Source organism: Balaenoptera acutorostrata, chromosome 4 (genome assembly GCF_949987535.1).
Source record: "Balaenoptera acutorostrata chromosome 4, mBalAcu1.1, whole genome shotgun sequence".
NCBI classification, from domain to species: Eukaryota; Metazoa; Chordata; class Mammalia; order Artiodactyla; family Balaenopteridae; genus Balaenoptera; species Balaenoptera acutorostrata.
The window spans coordinates 10,038,160-10,064,087 of NC_080067.1; the positions used below are offsets into that span (position 1 = coordinate 10,038,160).

Genomic DNA, 25,928 nt, shown 5'->3' on the forward strand with positions numbered 1-25,928 from the left:
GTGGTGGTGGTGGTGGTGTGATGAATTGGGCAATTGGGATTGACATGTATACACTGATGTGTATAAAATTGATGAGTAATAAGAAACTGCTGTATAAAATAAAATTCAAAAATCAAAAAAAAAAAAAAAAAAAAAGAAAACCCACAGATGTGTGCTGTCCAGTTTGGTAGCCACCAGGCACATGTGGCCATTTAACTTGAAATTAATTTGCATTAAATAAGATAAAATATGTCTTCAGAAGCCACATCTCAAGTGCTAATGGCTACTTTAGAGGCCAGCACAGAGATCGGACATTCCTATCATCATAGGAAGTTCTACTGGACAGTGCTGTGTAAATAATTTATTGTTGTTATATTATTTTGCACTATATGATAGGAATGTCTGCATTTTATTTTTTATTCATAGTGAACTTTTAGATATGACCTCTGTGCAATATTTGCTTTTGTTTCCTTTCTCTGCCCTTAAGAAACCTCCATGAATTTTTAAAGTGTACAAGTCTTATCTGAGTTTTTGATCAAATTTAGTTATTATGTTATATTGTAGTGAGCAGCTTGAAATTAGACTAGTTTGAAAATGTTTTCTATATTAATAATATACAAAAGTGATTTTACAAAGTTGTTGGTTTGGTTTTTTTTGTTTGTTTGTTTGTTTTCTTTTTCTTATTTAAAGTCCATCTTCTGCACAGTTCTCGTTTTTGGGAGAAGTACTGCCTGTTCCCTCGTCCAACATTGATTGTCACACTTTACAAAGTTAAGATACCCTAAATGTTGGTATCTTTTATCTTTTACACAGTTTCCTCCAAGCCTCTTTTTTTTTTTTACTTAAATAAAAACCAAATTCCTCAGAGAAAGAAGATTTTTACAAGCAATTTCGGAGCAGAATTGATTTTGGTGTGTGTTAATGCAGACAATCTGCCCAGTGTTAAAATGTTACAGAGAAAAAAACCCACACAAGCTGCCACATTCGTGTGATCACACCAAAATAGCAGCTTGTATTTATATTTTCAGTCTCCTCGAGGTGGACTGCAGGCACACACGAATGAGTGGCTGTACTTGGTGTTGTGTTGTGATTTTATCTGATGCAGGCACAGTACATGCTTGTGCGTTCACGACCAGCCTTCGCATATGCACTTGTTCACAGCCGCGAAAGTGAAAACTACAACACAAGCCGCTCTCTATGAGTTGTCGGCAACCTGTGTGTGTGTTTCCTAAATAGTAAAGAGGGGGAGAAACAAATTTTCAGGAACACAAGAAACAATTCTTCCGTCAAATGGCCTGTAGTCCTTCCTCATTGGACAACACTTAAGGTAAAAACAAAATATTGGATTCTCGTGGTTGCATATATATATATTTAGAAATGTGTGTTTTCCTGTACTGCTCATGTTTTTGACGTGTATTTTTCTCATTTCTGTTCCATTTAAGCATGCAGATTCTTACCACACATTTGTTCCAATTTATGGGATATTTTTAAACTTTAAAAAAATTTTGTAGTCTTTGAGTGAAAATATAGGTGTATTTGCTGCAGTCGTGGTGCTTTGATTGGCGTCCTGGCGCTCCCTGTCTGTGGAATTCGGGAGCAGCGGTCCATGTAGTGGCAGCAGAGTTACATCACGCTGAGCAGCTGACCAGAAGAAGTTTTACTTTTGAGGTCCTCCTTGTTGTAAATTAAGCCAAAAATTTTTAGCACTATTTGTAGTTGTGGGTTCACATATTGATTGTGAGAAGGTTAAAAAGTAAAGTCTGGGGGGGTGGCAAAGTAATGCCTCATCCTGAAACATTCCTAGTTGCCCTAGCCTGTTCAGTAGGGTAACAGTATTATCAGAACTTTCACACATTTGGAATTGACACCGCTTAAGTACTTCAAGGGTAAATGCTTTCAATTGCTTTAAAATTTTTTCTTAATTGCTGAAAAAGTGCAAAATAAAGTCTGTATTTTCAGTGTGACAAAGCCTTGCACTTAAAGTGCATATTTCTATCTACCTATTTTTTTTCTTAATTTTTCACCTTTATGGTATCAGTAACAAGATTTTTTTTTTTTTTTTTTTTTAATTTGAGACAGAGCGGCAGTGGGGTAGAGGGCTTGCTATGTTAACTCAGGGCATTGGAGAACTAGAAAGAACCTTGGATGGAAACCTCTATTTGGATGGTGACAGATACCACTCCCTGAAAGTCCAGCCTCAGCTGCCCTGTCCTCACTATCATTCTTTGATATTTCCTGTCATCCTAACCCTTCTGGTTTGTCTTCTCACCTGTATGGCGATTTCAAATTCCCACCTTCCCTGTTAGGCTCTTGGAGATTTTTCTGCTATCCTCTTGGGCTGGATCACACCTTTGTCATCACAACAGATTCCTACTTTCTTTCTGTTCACGTCCAGTTTATGGCCTGTGAAAGCTATATGTTGCTTATATATTCATTAGTTGCAAAAAACAAAGGTAGCAGAACTGTGGTCTGGCCTTTGTTATGCTTTGCCTTTTCACCTCCAGTCCTTGAGTTCATGATTTCATTCTCATTTTTCATTGGTTTGTTTATTTGTAGGTTTGTAGATTCATTTACTCATTCAACAAATACTACTTGAGAAATTACTATGTAGCAGCTACTATTCTGGACGTTGAGGATCCCGATAAGGAAAATAGTGCCTCTTCTGTTCTGTTGTAGACCCTGCGTATTTTATTGTAATATCTTCCTTTTAAAAATATCTGTAAAATGTCTACTTTCTCGCCTAGATTTTCTTAAGTACTTAGTTTTTCTGTTTTATGTCTTTCATATTCCCCAGTACCCGGCATCCATAATAGGCATTTGTGTCATTGGTAGTCATCTACTTAAGTCCTTTTATTTTGCAAACGCGTAAAGTTGAAGCTCAGAAAGAATGACTTAAGAAAATACAACTTGTTAACGGCCGAAATGGAAATAACACCTGGGACTCCAGGTCTTTCCACAGATCTGTAACATGTTATGTTAATCTGGTTTGCCTGAATTTAACGCTTTTTCAGTTCGAGAAGCATTTATCAAATTCTTCCTGTATGCAGAGCACTCTGTGGAGCACACAGGACATGAAAGCATGAATGTTGTCTCAAATCTTATTCAGAAAGTTCTAGAGGTTCAATACATAGGTACTGTTTCTGCCCTCTGGGTTCATATGTTCTAATGTAGAGTTTCTCACCCTTGGGAGTATTGACCTTTTGGACCAATTAATTCTTTGTTGTGAGAGGCTGTCCCATGCAGTGAGGTGTTAAGCAGCAGCGTCCCTGACCTCTGGCTGCTGAAGGCTCTGTGGGGCATGGTTTTTAGATCTTTCCAGGGCATCAGGGTGTCTTGTCTGACAGGAGGGTTCTCTGATGCAGTGCTTTAGAGTTTTCTGAGATCTTAACAAAGTATTTTACATTCACACCCTTGGTTTCATCTTCAGACCTTGTTTTTCTGACGGTGTCCTACATTCGATCTTTGCCCAGAAGCAGTGTCTTAAGGCTTCATTTGTGACTAGAGAGGATGAGAAGGAGAACAGGTTGTATTTTCAAGCCCAGCAAGTCCCAGCACCTCTGTGTTGAGCAGCTCTTCCGCTTTCCTCCTTTTCCGTTCTACTGTAAATAACAAGCAGCACCCGGCAGCGGCTTCAGCACTGCCTGGGCAGTCTCCTTGGCTAGATCACCCAGTGTATCAGGTACGTTTCCAGTATTCCACACAACTAGAGGCTGCTGTGTTGTCACTACATAATAAGGAATCTTTTCTCTCCACTTTTCTTGTGATGTTCTCCTCACTTTGATTTACGCCCTCACTGGCAGCCTCACGGGCTGTCTGGCTAATCGTCTCTTTCAGGTCCTTTAGTCTTTCACTGAGGTCTCTGCAAGGTCCTTCCAGCTGCTGTCCAGTCCTATAGACACCTCTACCACATATTTTATTGTTTTTTTAAAAACAGCCCAGTTTCAGGTATCCAAACCTCTGTTCATCATCTATTTGCCGTATAATACATCAACCAAAATGTAATCACTTGGAACTATAATCATGTATTGTATTTCATAGTTGCTGGAGATCAGGAGTTTGGGAGCAGCTGTGGTCCTGGCTCAGGGGTCTCTCCTGAGCTTGCAGTCAGGTGTCAGCTGGAGCTGCGGTCGTGTGGGGGCCTAATGAGGGCTGGAGGACCCGTCCCTGTGGGTTCCTCTCCATGTGGGTCTCGCCATGGCACTGCTTAAGTGTCTTTTCTCCAGAGGATTCTTCCCCTAAAACAAACAATCCAAGGAGGAAGGGCAGTGTGTTGAAGAATTGGCAGATGTATTTTTAAAACCACCACAATCCATATGTAGCTTCCCAAGTTTCCCAGATGACCTTTTCCATTCTGTCCAGCCGGAAGCGGAAATGTGGATGCGGCCTGATGGGGGCTGAGGGAAGTGTGAATTTTGTGGTCACATGTCATGGCCACTCCCATCCCAGTGGCCACAGGTCACTGAAGAGGATGCTGGGAAGTTCAGTCCGGCCGTGTGCCTGGACTGAGGAGAAAGCAGATTTGGTTGAATAGGGGGGATGGTGAAATCATCAACCAACGTAGGGAGGACAGGAATAAAAAATATGTAGTGTGCGTCCTTTCATTTTATATCAAATTGCTCCTCTATGGTTTTTGCGTGATTTTTTTTTTCAGTTTTCCTTGAATAAAACAACAAACCAGAGAAAGGTATTATAGTTATTTTGGTGTTTAATGGTATTCTAGGGAGTTTTCATCCGCTCATTTTAAGTTTTAGATGGATGCTGGTAGTGAAGTTCTGGTTCTAAAGTACCGACATAGCATCAGTTATTGTTCCTTCAAGCCCTCCTGTGCTGCTCCGTCCTCCTGCGTGACTATAAACCTTCCCTGAGGGCTTTATTTTTTCCCTTGGGGCATCTTATTGAATACTTGCATCTTCAGTAATTCAGCTGGGCCCAGTGCTTTGTCTGTTTTAATACTTCTAATTACCTAATTATGTACTATTATGCAGTGACAAAGCCCTTTGTCATTTCACTCTTTTCTTAACCCTTTTCTTGCTTAGGAAATGTTCTTTTTGTCTCTTTGTTGTCTGAGGAACTCTCCATCATAGACACCCCAGATATTTGCCTAGCTTCCCTTCATCCTCTGTCTGTGTTATGAGCGACCACAGCCCTGTGCGAAGTTTCTGCGTCTTTCCAGTTAGCTCCCATCAGGCACCTGGGTTCCTGGTTACTGGGTCTGACGTTGTTGTTTAGCTGTACTCCATCCCTCACCTCCTGACTCGTTCCCATATGCTGCAGTTGCATGGGAAGATATACAAAAGGCAAATAGAATAGTTGGGTTATCACAACTTACTTTCGTGACAGAATTAGTGCCATTTATCATTCATAGAGCTTAGATGTCCACAAGCATCCATGAGTAAATATAATGGAAACCAACTATGTTTTTCAAAATTATAGTGGTCTGTACTTCAGGATAACTAAAAATTGACAAGGGTAAATTTTTCTTTATATATGTGTATTTTAGATAATAATGAAAGAAAAAAGGATAGAGTTGTAGTCTTGCCATCTTACCACCTCTAACGAATTAATACATCTAGGCAATGATCATCGATCATCACAGAAAGAGAGAGAAGCTAAAAATGTATGCCTCCTGATGGAAGTACACAGTACCATCTGTACCCGTTAGCTATTGCTGCATTGTAAACCACCCCAAAGCTTAAAAGAACAGCAGAATTAATTTTGTTGATGAACCTCCAGCTTGGGTAGGGCTGAGCAGGCAGTTTGTCTCTGTGCCACATGGTGTTGGCCAGGCCAGCTTGAAGGTTAAGGACTGGCATCGTTGGAAGATGTGTTCACTTTCCTGCCTGGCTGTTGAAGCTGGCTCTCAGCAGAGACCTCTGGAGCTGTGGCTGGAACACCTCCCCACGGCCTCTCCTGTAGCTGCTTGACGTCCTAGCAGCACAGCGTCTGGGTTCCACGATGTGTCCAGGCGGAGAGGCAGACAGAATCTGTGTCGCACCGTCACTTGTGCTGTCTTCTCTTTGTGAGAAGCTCCTCACTGAGGACAGCGCATCTGCAGAGGGAGGGAAGTTAGGCTCCTCCGCCTTTGTATGGGAGGAGTGCCAAAGAATTCGTGAACATGTACTAAAGCCACCGTGCCACCCATGAAGGTTTTTGTTGAAAGTTGAACCTGAACCTGATGAAGTCTCTAGACCTACCTACCAGTTTATAGGAAATACAGCGGGGGGTTAGGAATGTGTTACGTAACAAAATGGAGGTACAATAAGTAAAATTCAGAATGCGGGAAGTTTCTACAGGGTAAAGAGCCTGATTTCTTTAACAAATACATTGTAAGAGAGAGAGGGAGAGGGAGAGAGGAAGGAAGGAAGGAAGGAAGGAGATGAAGGGAAGGAAGGGAGGGAGGGAGGAAAGAAGGAAGGAAGGGAAGGAGGGAGGGAGGGGCAAGTATGGAGTAAAAAACGTTTAAGAGATATATCAGCAAATTGCAGTGTAAATTCTTGGATCTTGATTGAAACAAACTGAAAAATTTTTAGGGAAATTTGAACTTTGATTGTATATTTGATTTAATCAATCGATTATTTTTATTAGTTATAGTGTTAAAGTGGTGCTATGGTTATGTTTTTAGAGAGTCTTTATCTTTTGGAAATACACACTATTATAGGTGTAGTGATGTCTCAGGTTTGCTTCAAAATGCAACATTGAGAGAGGAGGATATGTAAAAAAAAAAGAACTGATTAATGGTGAAGCTGGGCGATGGCTACTCTGCAATTCAGTCTACTATTGTCTCTTTATAAATGCTGGAATTTATAATGAAAGATTATAATGAAAAGATTATATATGAAAGATTTTAGATAATGAAAGATTTTTTTAAAACTTAAGTTAAAAACTATACTGCCTACGAATGTGGGGTTATTTCAAGATACAAACCAAAACGCAGACAGCGGACTTTTATATCTCTTGATGTTAGTTTGCACTGTGTAAAATTTGTCTATTTAATACCTGTACACATCTTGAGAGAGAAACTCCTGCATTTTAAATATTGATCAATTAAGTTAAAACTGAATTATCACCTTTTTTTCCATCAGGTAAAAATGTTCGATGGTATTAGTCTAAATCACATCATGGAATACTTTAATGTTAATTTCTCTTTGCTTTTTATCTCTATCAGAGTTTCATCCTCACCTGTTTACCATCTCCACTTTCATTTCTGGCCAAATGCAGGAATTACTTCTCTTGACTTTCATTTTCTAATAATAATTTAGAATTTATCTTCAGTTCCCATTTATTGTGATTCTTTTCTCCTTTTACTTTCCTATCAGATAGTTTGGCTTGAGTGAATCATAGATGTCTCTAGCTTCAATCCTAAATTTTTTTTTCTCTATCTCATCTTTAATGAATATACTACCATTTCTCTTTTTTGCATGAAACTGTAGAGTCACTATTGATTTTTCAAAATCTTCACAGTTGTTGACTCCAGCCTCGGTCTGTATTCTGTGATTTTTGTTATTGTCTCAATACCAGATTTGCCTTTCCAGTGATATTCGGGTTAGACTACTGTTCAAATTACCTGCCCTGAATCAACACCAGATGTCAGGGAAGCTATTTTGAAACTTAAAACCTATCATCAAAGCTGCTTATCACTATTCCTAGAGAACCTACTCACTACTTTTCTCCCTTTTATTTCTGATTCCTATAGATGGAATGCCTTTTCACTTGAAGCCTGTTAATACGAAACCAAGTATTTGTTGTAGGAAATATGTTATTATTCAGGTATATTCATCAACCTTATGACCTAGGTTCTTCTGTGTAACTCTAAACTCATGGAATTTTACTTCAATGCATATCTCTGACACATTGTTTAGCAAAGCAGTTGGGAAGTACTGCTAACCTGCTAACTACCCAGATATACTGGAGCAGGTATTAATCTCTCTGCTTCCGTTCTCCTTACCTGTTACCTTCTGAACTGGACTCTTTCAGCTTATAACTTCTCTGAATGTCGTCTCTTTTTCCAGCTTCTGAAAATAACATAAACTTTTGTTTCTTTTCTGGAACTCTTCTCAAATCTTTCCCATGGTACTTGTTTGATGCTATGGATTCTTCATCAGAATTTGGAGAACACCTCACACTTTTCTAAGAAAGAGGATATCCTGAAACTTCCTGAACTGACCCTTCAGCATTGTAGACTAGAATTGTGGATGGTGTGTCATCACATAGATATGCGCTGCCTGCCTAATACGCATTTTCAGTTGATTGGGCATTTGCTAAAAGTGGGTAATTTAAATTATCTACCTGCAATTTGATTCTTGTAGCTCTCTAGTTTTTAGTCTTGCGAGTGGTTAGTATGCATTTAAATGAAACTGTGAATTGATACGTAGTATAATTTACATTTTTAGTAGTAAGGTATTATATTCTTACTTTATATAGTTCATGGATATTTGTTACAAAGTGAATGTTGTAGGTTTTAGTACTTTCTCCCATAGTCCATTCAGACTGCAGTGACTGTAGGGAATCTGGTGTTGCCAGTGTTCATAGACAATTTCCAAAGCATAGTTATGGAAGGGGACACAGAAAATCACTCAACCGTGTGATCTGTCCAGATCCTGGGACAGGAAGCCTACTTCACAACGGGGCTAGATTTAAGTCATCTCATGAGGAAGGAGGGGAAACAATTTCATCTCAGAAGGATTACTCTGTTTTTACTTTAGTGACTAAGTTTTCCCAAGAAATTTCTTTTCAGCATTTTATTAACTACTTACCTATCTTTCATCCTGATTACTCTAATTTGGGATATTTGACTATCTAAAGGTTTTAGCAGCTTTCTTTTGTCCCAAATAAGTCATTTAACAAGTTTTTCTGTTTCTTTCCTGCTTCAGTGCATTTGACACCTTTCTGGAACTTCTTTGGCTTCTAAGATATAGTTATTATTCTTGCTCTGAATCTGCTCTCAGGTAATTTCTCTCCGCTTTAGGAGCTCTGGTCACTTGTGCCTAGTCAGGCTCCTGAGCTTGAGTGTGGGCTGCCCTGGGGGGCCATCACATTAAGATTTATTCATGGACTTGAGATAACCTTGTTCAGGCCCATGGGCTGTTGATTACCGGCCCCCCAAAGAGGGGCTTCCTTGCTGGTAGAGAGCAGGTCAGATACCTGTGTCTGGGGACATAAACTGTACATCCAAGGGAATTTCAAGCAAATGTCAAATGAACAGATGAAGATGAAACAGGCTGTAATTTATTATAAAAATTAGGCCCAGGAAAGAGATGCTTCACAAACCATTAGCATAGTCCACCCAGGATCCCAGCCTGAACTGGAGAGAAAGTTCTAACTCTCACAGGGTGCCCGAAGAGGATCAGATGGAAGCAGAAAATAGCAGAGGTTGCCAGAAATAGGAAGCAGTAAACCATCAGAATATGAATAAAATAACCATTGCTGCCTTCACGAGACTAACGAAGGAGCATTTTTCTGTTTCCGTGATGCCCTGTGCCTCCTTGCTCTAGGCGCTCCTCCTTTTCAGCCTCTTGCATATTACATATTCTCGTGTTTTCTAGTTCCAAAGCCACCTCATTCACATCTTCATCACCTAAAGTACCAGTACTCAGAGGCTAGCAGTCACCTCTCTTCCTGAACGTCTGCTGCCAGGCGCTGTTCTTGGTGCTTTCACGTTATTTCATCTTGATCACAAGATCAGTATTATTATCCCTACTTATAGATGAGGCCGTTAAGCAGCCATTTACTCAAGGTCACACAGCCAGCAATTACGCAACAGGAATCTGAACTCCGGCTTTTCTTCTCAACCTCAGTATAATGTCCTCTTATCTCCTTCCTGCACTCTCTCCTCCTGCAGGTTTATTCCACTTAGAGTTACTCAAATACTGTCTTCTTTGGTACTTCCCTATTCAGAAATGTAGAGTCACTCTGTTGCTTTTCCTCAGTTGTAAATACTGAATTCAAAGCTCTTTTCTACACCTCCCGCCTTTTCTTCTGTCCTGTTGTCCTGCTGCCAAGTGGCAGTACTTCACGGAAGTATTGATACTTTCCTTTTGCATTACTAATACCATACAGTGCTCTACATTTGGAATACTCTTTGCCTTCTGTGTCTTCATAGCTTTCCTTCTGATTTGGTTACTTTTCCCACACATGTTCCATGTTCCTCCTCTCCTATAAATTATTGTTCAAACCTTTTGTTGATTGAACCCATTTGACTGCTTGTTTCTAGATGACATTCCTTCTTCCCTTATATGCTCGTCTCTTGGTATTCATAGGAGATTAGTTCCAGGACTCCCGCAGATACCAAAATCCATGGATGCTCAACTCTCTTGTATAAAATGGAGTCATAGTCTTATATAATCTATGCATATCCTCTCATATACTTTAAATCATCTCTAGATTTCTTATAATACCTACTACAATGTAAATGCCATGTAAATGGTGGCTGGCATGCTGGCAAATGCAAGTTTTGCTTTTTGGAACTTTCTGGAATTGTTTTTCCCCAAACATCTTTGATCCACGGTTGGTTGAGTCCGCAGATTCGAAACCCAGGGATCCACAGGGTCGACTGTATATTCACTGTGTATTGCACTGCTCTGTATTTGCTCTTTGGGTTGTTGCAGTCGTAAATTCTTGCATTATAAACAACTATTTAAGCTCCTTTCAGGTGGATACTCTTGCCCTTTTGTACTTCACATTACCTCAAAGCACCTGGTAGAATTTTTGATCCAGAAATCATTTAAGCAATACTGACTAACTCGGTCGATTTGAAGTCTGTGTTTTAATCAGATAAAACTAATGGTGTGGTCATGTATAATAATTTAAATCATGATATTTGCATCAAAAAAAAATAGGATAATCATTTTTTTTCACAAAGTTGGTACTTACAAAATCACAGTATACCAAATGGGGTAAAACAGAGCAATCCCCACACCAAATGCACAGGCTATAATTTGTTTTGCTTAAAAACTGTTGTATTCATCATGCATATGATGACATTTACATATGAAGACATTTGAAATATGTAGATGTTGAAGGGTATCCAGTAGTTTCCCTTTTTCTTGCCCTTTTTTCTTTAACACATGAGTCCCACCTATGGCATAAGTTGCCTGGCAAATGCAGACTTGTACTAAAACCAGAAGCCGCCCATGGCACCTCTCAGAGATGAGAATTTGAGGGTAATTCTTGGAATTGTGCTAGTCGATTTCAATCCTGTGTTTTCTTTTTTCAGGTTTCCTGAAATGCAGTTTTTCCAACAAGAAAATGTGAGAAAAATTCTTACAGATGTTCTTTTCTGTTATGCTAGAGAAAACGAGCAGTTGCTTTATAAACAGGTAATGAAAATATCGTACAGGTGGCATCCATTGACTCAGAATTTTCTATACAGCTTGACAAATGATAGAGCAATAATGTAGCCTTTATTGTATCCAAAGTTGCATCATAATAGTAAAGCAATCAAAGAGCTGCTTGTCAGCTGCATGGTGAGGAAGGTAAGCTCATTGACGCACATATGCTTCTTCCTTATTATAAGACATTCCACCAAATTGTCTTCTATGAGGCATTCAATCTTTGCTTTCAACTTTTGGGAGTTTGTTTATAAACAGCATCTTTGAAGGCAATCTAGTAATAAAACTTTTCAGAGTTGTATATATAAATATTGTTTTTAAGTACAGCATTTGTAAATATCTGGCATGTCATGTAGAGAATAATCAAATGTCCTTTTACTCTTCAAAATCTACCAGTAATATAACTGCAGAAAGTTCCTTTAAACTTTCTGAAATTTATATGATACTCTTGTGATCTTGATGTTTAATTCATCTCGTTATTAAAGAAGATTATTGGATTATGTTTATTCTTTTCAAAATGTAAATTTTTTATTCAATACATAAAGAAGTATCTAGGTTTGCACTTCACCTTATGGGGTTCCAATAAAAATACGCAAAGTTAGATATTTTTATGTATTTCTCAAAATGCATATTAAGTGAGAATTCAAACTATATTAATACATTCTCCAACAATCCGAAGTTATGACATCCAACTGATGACAACCCAAATTCAGTGTAATATAACAGAAAACACCTGCATGGTGAGAGCAGTGTATTTAATTTGAGATAAACTTGATTCGTTTAAAGATAATAAATCAAGTCATATTACAGTTGTCCTAAATAATGTATTTGTTATTGTATAAATAGAATATCCAAGGGAACTAATTTTATCTTAGTTTCGATACTAGTAATATGTCTTTATATTAATTACATGATGATATTTAGCTTTTAGAAAGGGAAATGGAAAAATATATCCTACTCATAATGGCAACCAAAACTATAAAATGTCTAAAAAGAAATGTAATAATATAGAAACAAAAGCTACATGAAGAAAACTATAAATGTTATTGGAGCAAGAGTTGAATAAATAGAAAAGTGATAACGTATTTTTAGGTGGGAAGACATTAAGTAAAAATATTGCTTCTTCCCAAATTAATATATAAGTGTGTTATCATTCCAGTGGTAGTCTAAGTGAGAGATATGGTTATTAAAACCCGGGCACAGTGATTTTAAATTTCATGCCAAGAAGCTTTATAGTCATTTTAATGGTGATAATACAGCTTAGTGGTTAAGAGCACTGGCTCTAGACTCAGATTCCTTGATTTGAATCTCGGCTCCAACACTTTAAGTAGCTACCTTGTCTTAGGCAATATACACATGTAACTCTTCTAATCCTTAGTTTTGTTGATGAGGGCAATAATAGTATTGACTTTGTAGAGTTAAAAACATGTAGTGCTCATTATGAGTTCATGTTGGTAGCTGTGATGGTGATCATTGCTACAGTCAGTATTAAATATGTTGGAGCTGCCGCAGAATTCAGGGGAAGGGGAGAATGGCACAGGGAGATCTGAAAACTGTTATAAGTGTTCTGTGATCAAACCAATGTGACAGTAATGTGGGAACTGAGAAATAGATCAGTGGAACAAGCGAAGAACAGGTTCAGTTGTAAATGAGATCTTCATATAAGATAGGATGTTTTCTTTCAATGGGAAAAGGATATTGACTTGCTGTATTTGGCTTTCCATTAAAAAAAGATTAAATTATACCCTTATTGGGAGAAGAAATTCCAGATGGAGTAAAAATATAATTATAAAAACTAAAATTACATAAAAATTCTGGAAAAAACATTTAGGAGAATTTTTTTTATAATCTCAGGGTAGGAAAGGTCTTCCCAAGCAAGACAGGCTATTCAGGTCAGATATAAAGTGCGAAGACCAAAAACAAACCAAAAAGGAGACTGGGAGAAAATAAATCTCAATCAGTATAGGATTTTTTGGAAGCAAATAACAGAAAATTCCATTCAGATTGACTTACAGTCTAAGGACGTTATTAACACACTTTGTAAGAAGTCTGGGGGCAGAATGGTTCTGCAGCAGTTGTTAGTTCAGTACCTCAGGCTCTTCACCAATGATTCAGGTTTACTTCTGTTTTTCTCTTCTCCTCTTCTCATTGTGTTGGCTTTTGTCATCAAGCCTGTCTCCTCAGTGTGTCCTCTTCTCTTTCAAATATTTGGAAATATCTCACAGTAAAAGATTTGATGATAACGAATCAAGTCGGAATAAAATTATCCCAAGTTATGCATTTGTTTCCCCTTTTTCTTTAGAGAAAGAAAAATCTAGATTCAGGAAATCTTATAATAATGGAAACAAGTTCCATGGACAAGGAACCAAAACATCGTAACTGCACCGTCCACCGTTTGTGAGGCACGCAGCCCACTGCGTTTGTGAGGAAGACTATGAACAGATCAGGCTCTTGATAATTTAGACAAAGTCTATCAATTACTGAATAGGAAAGTATTATTAATTTACTCCTGGGTATCACTTTCTAAGATTTAAATTACTCCCTGTACATGTTAAAAATTCTATAGATTCTTTACCTAGGAATAATCCCTTGCTGTAAAAGGACTGACTATTTGAGCCAGATCAAATTTAAGAAAAAACCTTGCATTTCATCACAAGCTGTTAAAGCTATTATTTTGTACTAGGTGACACCCCGTTTAACATCGACCATATTGTTAATAGTTATGGGATTTTATTGAATTAATGAGACTGTTATCATGTAGTAGAATGTCTTGCTGAGTTAATTGAAACTGCAGAGATTATATAAATGGTATTAATGAACTTTGACTGCCTGATGCCTCAGCTTTAATAAAGACTGCTTGGTGGGCTAAATGAACACAGGCAGATAAAAGAACAGGTTCAATTTTGTGAGCCTACAGGCTGTTGATGAGGAAAACTTTGTTACCTTTCTTTTCAACTGGCATGAGTTTGGAGTGCAGTGACTACTAAGAATCCAGCAGGGAAAAAGGCTGTAAGCAAGCAGAAACGCTGATGGTGTGGATGGAAGCATAATACACATTTTGGGAACCAAGAAGTATACCAACAATACATTCTTTTTCATTATGCTTTATCAGATTTACAGCATATTGAATTTATGATCATTCTTTCCAGATAGTTCTCTTTTCCTTTAAAGATGTCTATTTGCTTGCCACTTGCCACTTGTAATTATTAATCAGGTTTTTACTAGTCTAGAATTGAGAGTAAAACCAGTAATCTCTTACAAGTCTATTCGAGAAAAATATCCCTAGTTTGGTTGGAAGTCAACACTGAAAGTGTAAAAGATTGTCTTAATGGTATTCAGGGGACTCTTAATTTCCATTATACAAAAAGCACTTATTTATTGATGGGAAATGTTGAAATATAATTCAGGATGATTCTTTTCCATTTTTCATCTTATCGTACGTAGTTCAGCTTTTACCCTTGTGTTGATAAATGAAACATCTACCCCTCACTATATTGAGTGGAAGCTATTTCATTCATTCAGTCACTATGCAGTGAGCACCTTGTATGGGCTGAGCCTGTAGTAGGAGCTGGGTTTGTCTATGTATGTATGTACATATATATACATATATGTATCACTTGTCCCAGTTTATAACCTACAGTACTTCTGTGCTCATTTTATTATTGTGTGTCTTGCTGTTTAGACTGCAGGCTCCATAATGGTCAGGAGTTTGCCCACTCCATTCACTTTTGTGTTACCAGCACGTCATAGGTAGTTAATAGATAATTTTTGGAATAAATGAAGGTGAATGATGCATGAGCAAATGGAGAATCTGGAGAAAGGAGTGTCACAGAAACTAGAGGGAAGAGAATGTTCAGGGAAGGTGAGAAGATACATTTAGGCAAGAACCGTTTCGTATTAAACCAGCCTTAATTAGTTAGAAAACATACTGCAGGGAAGAGTTCTATTCAGAAGATCACTGCCGCCACCACCACCACCAACAACAACCAAAGCCTAGTCAGAAACCTAAGAAAAACAATGCAGTTCCACATATTTTTGGATTGGAAGATCTGGTGTTCTTAAAGAAGTCTGTTTTCTTCAAGTTAATTTTAATGCAATGGCAATAAAAATTTTGTTTAGCATTTTATGTAACTAAATTACATTTTCATTTGGATGAAAAGTTGTTAGAATAGGCAAGATAATTTTGAGAAAAAGAATAGAAAATATGGGGAAATGGAGTATTTTACAGCTCAAGTCATTACAGTACTAAAGTTCCTGTTAAGAGTACATAAACCAATGGAATACCAATAAAAACTCAGAAAAAATGAGAGCTAAATATTCAGCTTATGATAAAGATGACATTTCAGAACTCTTGAGAGAAGATGGATTATTCAATAAATGGTGATTATTCAATAAATTAGTTTAACACTTTGGGAAGGAAAAATACATATTATTCTTCAGGGCAAAATTAAATACCAGATGGGTAAAGAATTAGCTGTAAAAAAGAAACCTGTATATTTAATCTAATCTCAATATGAGGAAGGTCTTTTTGGCATAAAAGGAAAATAAGAAATCATGAAAGATGATTTATTGATTTGACTGTTTTAAAGTATACAGCTTTACTATGACATAATCAAAATTAAAAGGCAAGTTATAAACATGGGAAAGTATTTGTAACAAAAATAACTAAGGGTTAATTTCCTGAATTGCTGAAGAACTATTACAAATCATCAGGAGAAGGGAGACTCTTCATTAGGAGAAAATGGGCAATTCATTAAATAAAAATGACCACTGAAATGTTTGTGTTCAACCTCACTAGCATTTAAATAAGTTAAAACAATTATTTGACTGTAAAATTTGACAGGATTTTTAAAAAACGCTACAAATAAAGGTGAGGGTATGTGAAGTGGTGATTTTTATGCCCTAAAGTGAGGGAATTATTTCTAAAGGGCAGGTTAATTATATATATCAAATGTCTTATTAACTCATTTACCCAGAAATTTTACTTCTAGGGACTTTATCCTAAGGAAATTATCAGAAATAAGCAAAAAAGATTATTGCAAAGATATCTATCGCAGTTTTAATTTTTCTTTCTTTTCTCTTTTGGCCTTCTTTCCCTTCCTTCCTGCCTTCCCTCCTTCCTTTGTTTTTGTTTTAGATATTCTGTAGTTCTGTGCAATAAGTAACTATTACTTTCATGATTAAAATTATGTCACTTGGTCTTTGGGATAATTTGAGATTATTCTAGAAGAATAAACCCCTCATAATGATTTTAAAGCACATTAGCAACACTTAATTCCATTCTTTATGGGTGTGTACCAAGTTCTTCTAAGGAATAGTCTTTTCAAGATTCGTTTAGTAGGAGACGGTCACCTAAAAAGATTGAAGTGATGTGTGGTAATTTGTCCCAGATCACAAGTAAATTGTCAATGGATCATAAATTATTTTGTAAAAATGGAATTAAGTCCTTCTCATTCAAGGCTAGTGATAACTTATAAATGAACTCTGACAGAGTTTCCTTTTGTATTACTTTATGATAATAACTAGCGTCCTACGAACAGCACAGAGCTGCCAGACCGTGCAGAGGTCCGTGTGGCTGTCCTTCCATCACAGGAGATTTTGTCTAATCCCATCGGCAAAAACTCTCTCTTCTCTCGGCTTCAGTATTTTATTGTTATTTCCTGTAGAGGCGGGGTTTTGTCTTCTTTTTTTGTAAAAGATCATCGTAGGCAAAAGGAAAATAGTGACTCACTTTAAGAGGCAGAAAAGAGTACAGTCCATTTTTAACTTGCTAAAATGTGTTTGATGCCTAAGTGGGGAAAAAAATCTTAACTAACAAGGCGGGTCACTGATGTGGAATATCTTATTTCCTCACAAGAATGGATAAATAATGGATTTTTATAATACCCTTTGAAAGGCAACTTAGTAACTAATATACCTTTTTGTTTCTATGCCTATGTATGTAATCCACAGGTGAACACAATATAAGGAAAAAGAAAGTTGTATTGGTGAAATCACTAAATGAATTGAAAAGTAACCTTGTAGTTGAAGTAGACAGGAAAAAAGAATTATGGCGATCTTGGCTTAAACATGTTGAAAATCGTACTTTAAAAACTTTGTTTTCTCTCATACCTGCTAAAGGTTGTTTCTTTTATTATCCAACATTTCCAGCTAGCTGACTTCAGCTCTTCCTAAATCTACAGACATCCTAATTTTGAGCCATTATATAATGAAAACATTGGATGTAATTTCCTTAGGTCTACAGTTCTTAGTTGCCCTTCTTACTGCAGATCTTTATACTGTAGCATATGATTATAATTTGCATAAATGAAATTCGTATTTATGAGTACACATCCTGAAGCAACTGACAGGTGCAAGGTTGTCTACCATGCCGATTTATTGTTTGTTGTGTCATTTAAAAGAGAGCTGCTCTCCATGTTTTAAAGAAGAATACCTGCTGTGGTAGAATTGGAGTCAAGTTCTAAAACTAAATAAAATCTCACTTTGTAGGTTTTTATGTTTATGCTCTTCTGTATAATATGAAAATACCTGGGACGGGGATCAGCTGCAGAGGCTCTTAGCTGAGCCCGCTCTGTCCACCAGTGGAGTCTGGACACGCCCCCGTCCCTTTCTCTATTTCAGGGCATGCACGAGCTGTTGGCTCCAATGGTCTTCACCCTCCACTGCGACCACCAAGCCTTTCTTCATGCCAGCGAGTCTGCACAGCCAAGGCAAGTTTGTATATGAGCTCCATCTATTTTGTCAGCCCTGCTGTAATCCTTTTTTAACCTCAACACCTTTTATATTGAAGGTATTTTGTAAATTGTAAACATTGGGTTGTGTTTCACGTGCCTAATTATTAATTCCACTTAATAACTGTAATCCCATTTCAGCTATGGGGCAAACTTGGAATTCTAAATATCTTTGCAAGTCTTAGAGCTGTACCAAAGGAAGACATGTAACTGATGGATCAAGAAGAGGAAATTTTTGTTGTAATGGCAAAGTGCTGATGATTGTTAATATTCATACGTTCTATCCTCCAATGACCCATTCTTTCACAGTAAGCTGTAAGAGAACCTCATGTGTGAGATATTTTGTCCTCACCAGACTCAGTTCAGTTCATAAATAGAACAGTCCCCCAAAGCACCCCAGTATAAAGAAACAAAATGACTTCTCATGTTTTTGAGATACAATTACTGAAGTTATTTGCTGGAGATAATAAATTAGTATATCCTGTATTTAACTTAGGCCGATTGTTAGAATTTATTTTCTAACTTAAGATACCCTAACTAGATGGGCCAGAGAGGCAGCCGGGAAGCATCTTGGGAATGGAGAGCTGAGGGATTATAAAACTTCCTCAGGAATATTCCACAGGCTAGCCTCTCTCTGTGCCGAAAATAACGGATTAACATAATATTTCATGTGTTTATCTGTATGATCTTTAGTCATCAAATGTAGCCATCCATTTTGCTGAACATACATTATGGCATTTGTCAAATCAACTTTTGTTGACTATATTGTAGATTAGTATTTTCTAGTCCCTTTGAGTTTTTCTAATTATACTAAATTTGTTGCATCTGACTATAGTAGCCATATCTTAGTTGCTATTGCCTCAGTTATTCTGAAGTATGATAAGGTTGCAGTTAGTATCGGGATCCTGTTTTCATGCCAGTTTTATCTTTTTAAAAACACATATGCAGAATATACTCCATAGGAAAGTATACATGATTGCAAATTGCTTTTTAAAAAAATAGCTTTTAAATGAGTTCTACATGCTTCTTTAACTGTTTCAATCCTCTATAAAGTAAAAGCAGCACTAAAATAGATTTGGAAGAGGTGCTGTCACTGATTAATTGATGTTAAAACATAATAAAAATAGAAGCCGTTGAAAGAAAATAAATTACTGTTTTAATATGGGATATTTGACCAGTAACTATATATTTTTTTGCTTTGTTTTTGGACAAGTGATAAATTGTGGAATAATCAGTCGATTCTAGATCAGGCGCATTCAAGGAATGTATTGTCACATTCACTTTCGTTATTTGGAATAATTAGACAGTTGCCTCGTTGTGGTACAGACAGGCAGCTGATTTGTTTTTGATCTTTACAGAAAGAAAGGATTTCATTTGTTAATGGAGTTGCTCTTTTTATTAAAAAAAGGCTAACTTTTTTTCATTTACACATTATATGAAAGTTGGCTTATGAGTATAGAATAAGGCAACCTCTGCATCTCCTTCAATTAAAAAATTACACATTCTGATTGATTGTATCGCTTTTTTAAGTGAGGAAATGAAAACTCTCTTGAACCCTGAGTATCTGGAACATGATGCCTAGTAAGTACAAAAACTTTCTGTTTTTATTTTTTTACGCCATTTTTACTTTAATGAAGATTTAACATTGGCGTTATATTATTTTTCTAATTTTTAGTGCAATGTTCTCACAACTTATGGAAACTGCTGAACCTTGGTTTTCTACTTTTGAGCATGATGGTCAAAAGGTAAATCTTACAGTACAGATCTTTTCAATATATTTGAGGGAACAAATGATTTTAGTAACAACATAGAGAATAAAAGCCATTATTATCACTATAAAAAAATGAAAATATAAGGATACCTGTGGAGTAAGTTTGAACTGGGGTCTAAATCATATCTCTAATTATTGACAGATTTACAAAGGTAATATAAAAATTTTCATATAAATAAATAGAAACTTTCTTTTATATGTGTGTATATTATGCATGCAATATAATTTCCTAAAAACTATTACAAACTTTGAATGAAAAGAGTATTTATCTACTTGATCTGTGCTGTCCTGGTGAGTTGATAGGCACGGAAGTATGTAGATAAACTCTGTGTCAAATAGGTTGTTTTGCTTTTACTAATGCATCACTAAATTGAATTTATATGTTTAGCATCAATACCATTTATCCTTACTTTCTCTTACCCTTATTCTTTTTTTTTTCCTAATAATTTTTATTGGCGTATAGTTGATTTACAATGTTGTGTTAGTTTCAGGTGTACAGCAAAGTGAATCAGTTATACATATACATATATCCACTCTTTTTTAGATTCTTTTCCCATATAGGCCGTTACAGAGTATTGAGTACAGTTCCCTGTGCTATACAGTAGGTCCTTATTAGTTATCTATTTTATATATAGTAGTGTGTATATGTCAATCCCAATCTCCCAATTTATCCCTACCCCCGCCCACCTCTTGTAACCATAAGTTTGTTTTCTACATCTGTAACTCTATTTCTGTTTTGTAGATAAATTGATTTGTACCCTTTTTTTAGATTCTGCATATAAGTGATATCATATGATATTTGTCTTTCTCTCTCTGACTTACTTCACTCAAATGACAATCTGTAGGTCCAGTTTCATTCTTTTTTATGGCTGAGTAATATTCCATTGTGTATATGTAGCACATCTTTATCCACTCCTCTGTTGATGGACATTTAGGTTGCTTCCATGTCCTGGCTTTTGTAAATAGTGCTGCTATGAACATTAGGGTGCATGTGTCTTTTTTTTTTTTTTTTTTTTTTAATTTATTAATTTATTTATTTTTGGCTGTGTTGGATCTTCGTTTCTGTGCAAGGGCTTTCTCTAGTTGTGGCAAGTGGGGGCCACTCTTCATCGCGGTGCGCGGGCCTGTCACTATCAGGGCCTCTCTTGTTGCGGAGCACAGGCTCCAGACGCGCAGGCTCAGTAGTTGTGGCTCACGGGCCTAGTTGCTCCGCGGCACGTGGGATCTTCCCAGACCAGGGCTCGAACCCGTGTCCCCTGCATTAGCAGGCAGATTCTCAACCACTGCGCTACCAGGGAAGCCCGCATGTGTCTTTTTGAATTAGAGTTTTCTCTGGATATATGCCCAGGAATGGGATTGCTGGATCCCATGGTAATTCTATTTTTAGTTTTTTAAGGAATCTTCGTACCATTCTCCATAGTGGCTGTACCAATTTACATTCCCACCAACAGGGTAGGAGGGTTCCCTCTTACCCTTATTCTTTAAGTATAATTTTTGTTGTGAAATAATTAACATACCATAACATTCACCTTTTTAAAGTGTACAATTTAGTGGTTTTTAGCATATTCACAAGGTTGTGCAAATGTCCCCACTGTCTAATTTCAAAACATTTTCAACACCCTAAAAAGAAATCCTAGCCCCATTAGCAGTCACTCCCCATTTCCCCCTCCCTAGAGCCTTTGGCATCACTAATCTACTTTCTGTTCCTTTGGGCTTGCCTATTCTGGACATTTCATATAAATGGAATCATACAATATGTGACCTTTTGTGACTGACTGTTTTCACTTAGCATAATGTTTTCACTGTTCATTCATGTTGTGGCATGTGTCAGTACTTCATCCCTTTTCAGGGCTAAATAATGTTTCATTGCATAGATATATGCCACATTTTGTTTTTCCATACCTCAGTTGGTGACATTTGGGTTCTTTTCACTTTTTGACTATTAAGAATAATGTTGCTAGGAACATTTGTATACAAACTTTCGTGTGAACGTATGTTTTCAATTCTCTCGGCATATCTCTAGGAGTGGTATTGCCGAATTAACTGTCATTTTAAACAACCGTATATGCTAACTTAGAGATCATTATGGTCTTTTCATTGTTATTACACAATATTGGAAAAATTGCAAATTATTCTGGCAAGGGCTGTTGTTAAGAGTTTTTGGTATATTATTTTCTATATGACTAATTTATTTTATGTTAGTATAATTGAATGAGTTCTGGTTAGAAACCATGTATTACTCAGTCCCTTCACTCCGTCTCTTAGCAAATGAGATGGATAACTAATGCTTTTTATGCCTTTGGTCGAGGTCAGGGCGAACTACTGCCTGCAGGCCAATTTGGCCTGCCATCTGTTTTTGTACAGCTTGTGAGTTTAAAATGGCTTTTACATTATTAAATGGTTGAAAAAAATATCAGAAGAGGAATAGTATTTGGTGACATGAAAATTATATAGAATTCAAATTTCCATGTCCATAAAAAAAGTTTTGTGGGGATACAGCCATGCCTACTTGTTTACTTACTGTCTTCGGCTGCTTTCTCGTTACAAAGGCAGAGCTGGGTGGTTGCAGCACAGACTGTATGACCTGGAACGTCTCAAATGTTTACCATCTGGCTCTTTCCAGAGAAAGTTTGTCTACCCCGAGCTTAGGTGATAAAGTCTTACTCCAGCTGTATATCACCATGCTCCATTCCGTAAGGGTTGTTACAGGGGAAGCTTGCTGTAAGCATGTGTGATGAACAGTAGCTCTGTATTCTCAGCAGGTGATCTGATGGAGTCATAGACTTATGTGAACATCAGATTTTGAGCAGAGTTTTTGAAGACATTTAATTAACAGGCCTCATGATCGTTTTACGCAGTGGTCATTTTGTATTTTATAACTGATTCACAGCATCTGAGAAACTGAATGATAAAAATGAGAGGGCTGCCAGTTTTTACTTTTACTTATTCATGTTGCTTTCACTGAATCATGTCATGAGAATGGCTAAGACAGCACAAAGACATTTATTTTATCAAAGAACACATAGATGTGACCTCTGAGAATTTATATTAATTATTTGTGTGTATCAGTGCATAATATATTCCTAAAAAGCGTATCTAGTGAATCCCTTTTTCATCCTCCCCTTTTTGTTCTTTTTCATGATATGATCATCTTTTTAAAAAGAAGTTCGAGAAATTGATGTATCACTCCATCGTGCAGGTCTTCTAGTTCCTCAGAAAATTCAGTCATATCACCGTGCATGCTGGCTAGTTTAGCGACATACTTTTTATAATAAGGCTTTCTTGGTGATGGAAGCAGTGTGTTGGTTTACGTAATGGTGTGAAATCATTATCTTGCTGCATTGCTCAGTCTGTGGCCTGGCACTGATCTGTAGAACACACTTTGCGTACCACTAATAAGTGGTTAGAAAAGTTTTCTAGTTTTATCGGTAGTTGTGGCTGTCTCATTTGATCATATATGTTAAATGCAAGTAGCATTCTTTATAATAAGAAATCCTGAAGATAAGGAAGTGTTTTACATTAACTCTATCTTCACTGTTTTTGATTTTTTGCTGTTAGATAAGCTATGCTGTTTAGCATTAAGTGACCAGAAACATTACTTTCAAGTTTTTTAAGTTTAAGAGATTTTACTATAAAGTATTCTGAGCTCAGGGGAAATCTTTTTAAGTTAAAGCATCCTATTATTTGAAGAGAGTACTAGATGTTACAAAATCAGAAAAAGGTGTTTTGGATGTACTATTTTTATAATAAATGAGCACAATATAGAGGTTTCCCTTTCTCCTGTCTATACAAATTAACAACAGTGAATTGAGCCCTAAAGATTAATATGGTCTTATGTCCTTTGGACCTAAGTACTCTAGGGCAGACACTGTAGGAAGTCCAAAGGGCTGCGTTTCTTTTTAAGACTTGCAATGATCCTGGACAGATGGAGCCCCTTCTCCCTGTACTGACACAGGACCCTCCCCTCCTCTCTTCTGTGCTTTCTACCGGCCTGATTAGTCACAGCTCTCACGCAGAATTCTGAGCTTTTCTTCTGTGTAATTCTTCCCTCCATGATTAGGGCAAGAGCTTTACCTTCTTTATCTTTATACCCCTGAATCCGGTCCAGGGACAAGAAGATGTTATTCCTTTCAGAGATCTCACAGTTTAGGAGGAAGAGAAGTAGAAACACATACTGTGGGAGCAGAGAAGAGGATAATGAACTAGACCTGGCACTTGAGCCAAATCTTAAAATACACATGGGGGCTCCTCAGTGGAAACACTGGGGAGGGGATATTTCAGGTAAAAGAATGGCATCCCCAGTATCTCTGGAAGCACAGTGAGAACAGAGGCTGACTAGATGATGGAAAGCCTTGCCGACCTGGCTAAAGCATTTGAATTGTTTCGTTTTGTTTTTCCCAGAGTGAAAATAATAGGGAGCTATTAAAAATGTCTAAGGAGGGACTTCCCTGGCGGTCCAGTGGTTAATACTCCACACTCCCACTGCAGGGGGCACGGGTTCAGTCCCTGGTCGGTTGGGGAACTAAGCGTGCTGCGTGGCGTGGCCAAAAAAAAATTAAGTGTCTAAGGAGGGCAATCTGGCATAATGTAATACCTGCTTTAGATAGATCACCAGGCATTTTGGAAGATGGATTTAAAGCAGGCTAAATTGGGGGGCAGCAAGACGAGGAGCAAAGGCATGATTAGGGCCCCAAGTCAGGGTGTTCGCGCCGAAGAAGAGACATATGCACGAGTCCCCGGAGTGGTTCTGAGGAGCTAAAATTGGCAAACCACGTATTCGTATTGGAGGATGGGTTGAGGTAGGCGTGGGAAAGGATGAACATGCTTTCGAGCGGAAGGTGAGGAGCTCAGTCGCAGGCCTGCTGAATTCGAGACGCTTTGGCAATCTAACATTCTTCGCCGACATTTGAGCGTGTGGGAAGCACTCCAGAGTTCTAGGTTACGAATACAGATTAGGAAGTCTTTGGAGAATGGGTTTTGGTTGAAGCACTGTGAATGACTGAGCTCACTCAGGGAACTGCATGTAAGTACAGATTAAACTGAGACCAGAACTGTATGAAAAAGCAGCGTTTGTGAAACAGAAACAAGAATTTGAACTAGAGTAGACTGAGGATGAGTGATAGGCAGATAATCATGAAAGAAGATGCTATAAATCCCAGTATTGGAGAGAGGTAGAAACTGGGAACTGAACATCAGAAGAAAGGTCAGACATAATATATTAGGGTATATCATCAGACTTGAGGGGTAGTTGACGTGTACATGAAAGCATTACAAGGAGTTACAGATCTTTCTTAATATTGGGTGGCAAGAACGGAAGTTGTACTGCCCACATAGATTTTTTTTTTTTTAATAAGTCAGCTACATTTTTGGTCTGAAGAATTTAAAAATCTTTCTACCCAGCTATTTAAATTGATCAAAGGACAGTTAGAGGATGTCTTCTTTTCTAGTACTGGCTTGCTTTATTTCTTGACTTTTTTATAGTTTTGAGAGCTCAAAGTAAGACAGTTTTCAATTACTTTTTTTCATGTTTAACTTTTATGTCACAAGAAATATATCTTCCTCAGAGTTGCCATTTAGGTACTATGGCTGCTGCTGAGACAAACTGGCCATGGACAGATAGACTAGTGGCCACCACCACCTCTAGCCAAAATTATCTGATAAGACTTAATGGCATCAGACAAACTGGTCGAGGGAATACAAGTAGAAAATTTTTAGAAGGTGTTTCCTGGCCTTTATGGGCACAGTCATCTATGTGACGATCAGTTTATGGTCCCACATTTTAAGCTTTTTTCCTGAGTTGGTTAAAGTAGTTGTTGGTTCTTCTCTAAACTTCCATTGATAAATACATTCAAGAATAATGTCCATGTGTTTGTTACCTTCACATTGAAATAATACATGTTCCATTTTTCCTGCGTTTAGGGGAAAGAAACCCTGATGACTCCTATCCCCTTTGCTAGACCACAGGATTTGGGGCCAACAGTTGCTATTGTTACTAAAGTCAACCAGATCCAGGATCATCTACTGAAGAAGCATGATATTGAGCTTTACATGCACCTGAACAGACTAGAAATTGCACCACAGATATATGGGTTGTAAGTATTCAAGTTTAAATTTCAGCAA

General features: G+C 37.4%; 1 protein-coding gene across 1 annotated transcript in view; it reads left to right on the plus strand.

The window, feature by feature from the left end:
* TBC1D5 (TBC1 domain family member 5) overlaps positions 1-25,928 on the plus strand; it is a 534,463-nt gene that overhangs the window by 297,807 nt on the left and 210,728 nt on the right. Inside the window, exons 10-14 of the mRNA XM_057545046.1 lie at positions 11,192-11,294; positions 17,928-18,016; positions 19,568-19,618; positions 19,713-19,782; positions 25,728-25,900. Of these exons, the coding sequence (XP_057401029.1) occupies positions 11,192-11,294; positions 17,928-18,016; positions 19,568-19,618; positions 19,713-19,782; positions 25,728-25,900 (486 nt within the window). The remainder of the gene's footprint in view (positions 1-11,191; positions 11,295-17,927; positions 18,017-19,567; positions 19,619-19,712; positions 19,783-25,727; positions 25,901-25,928) is intronic.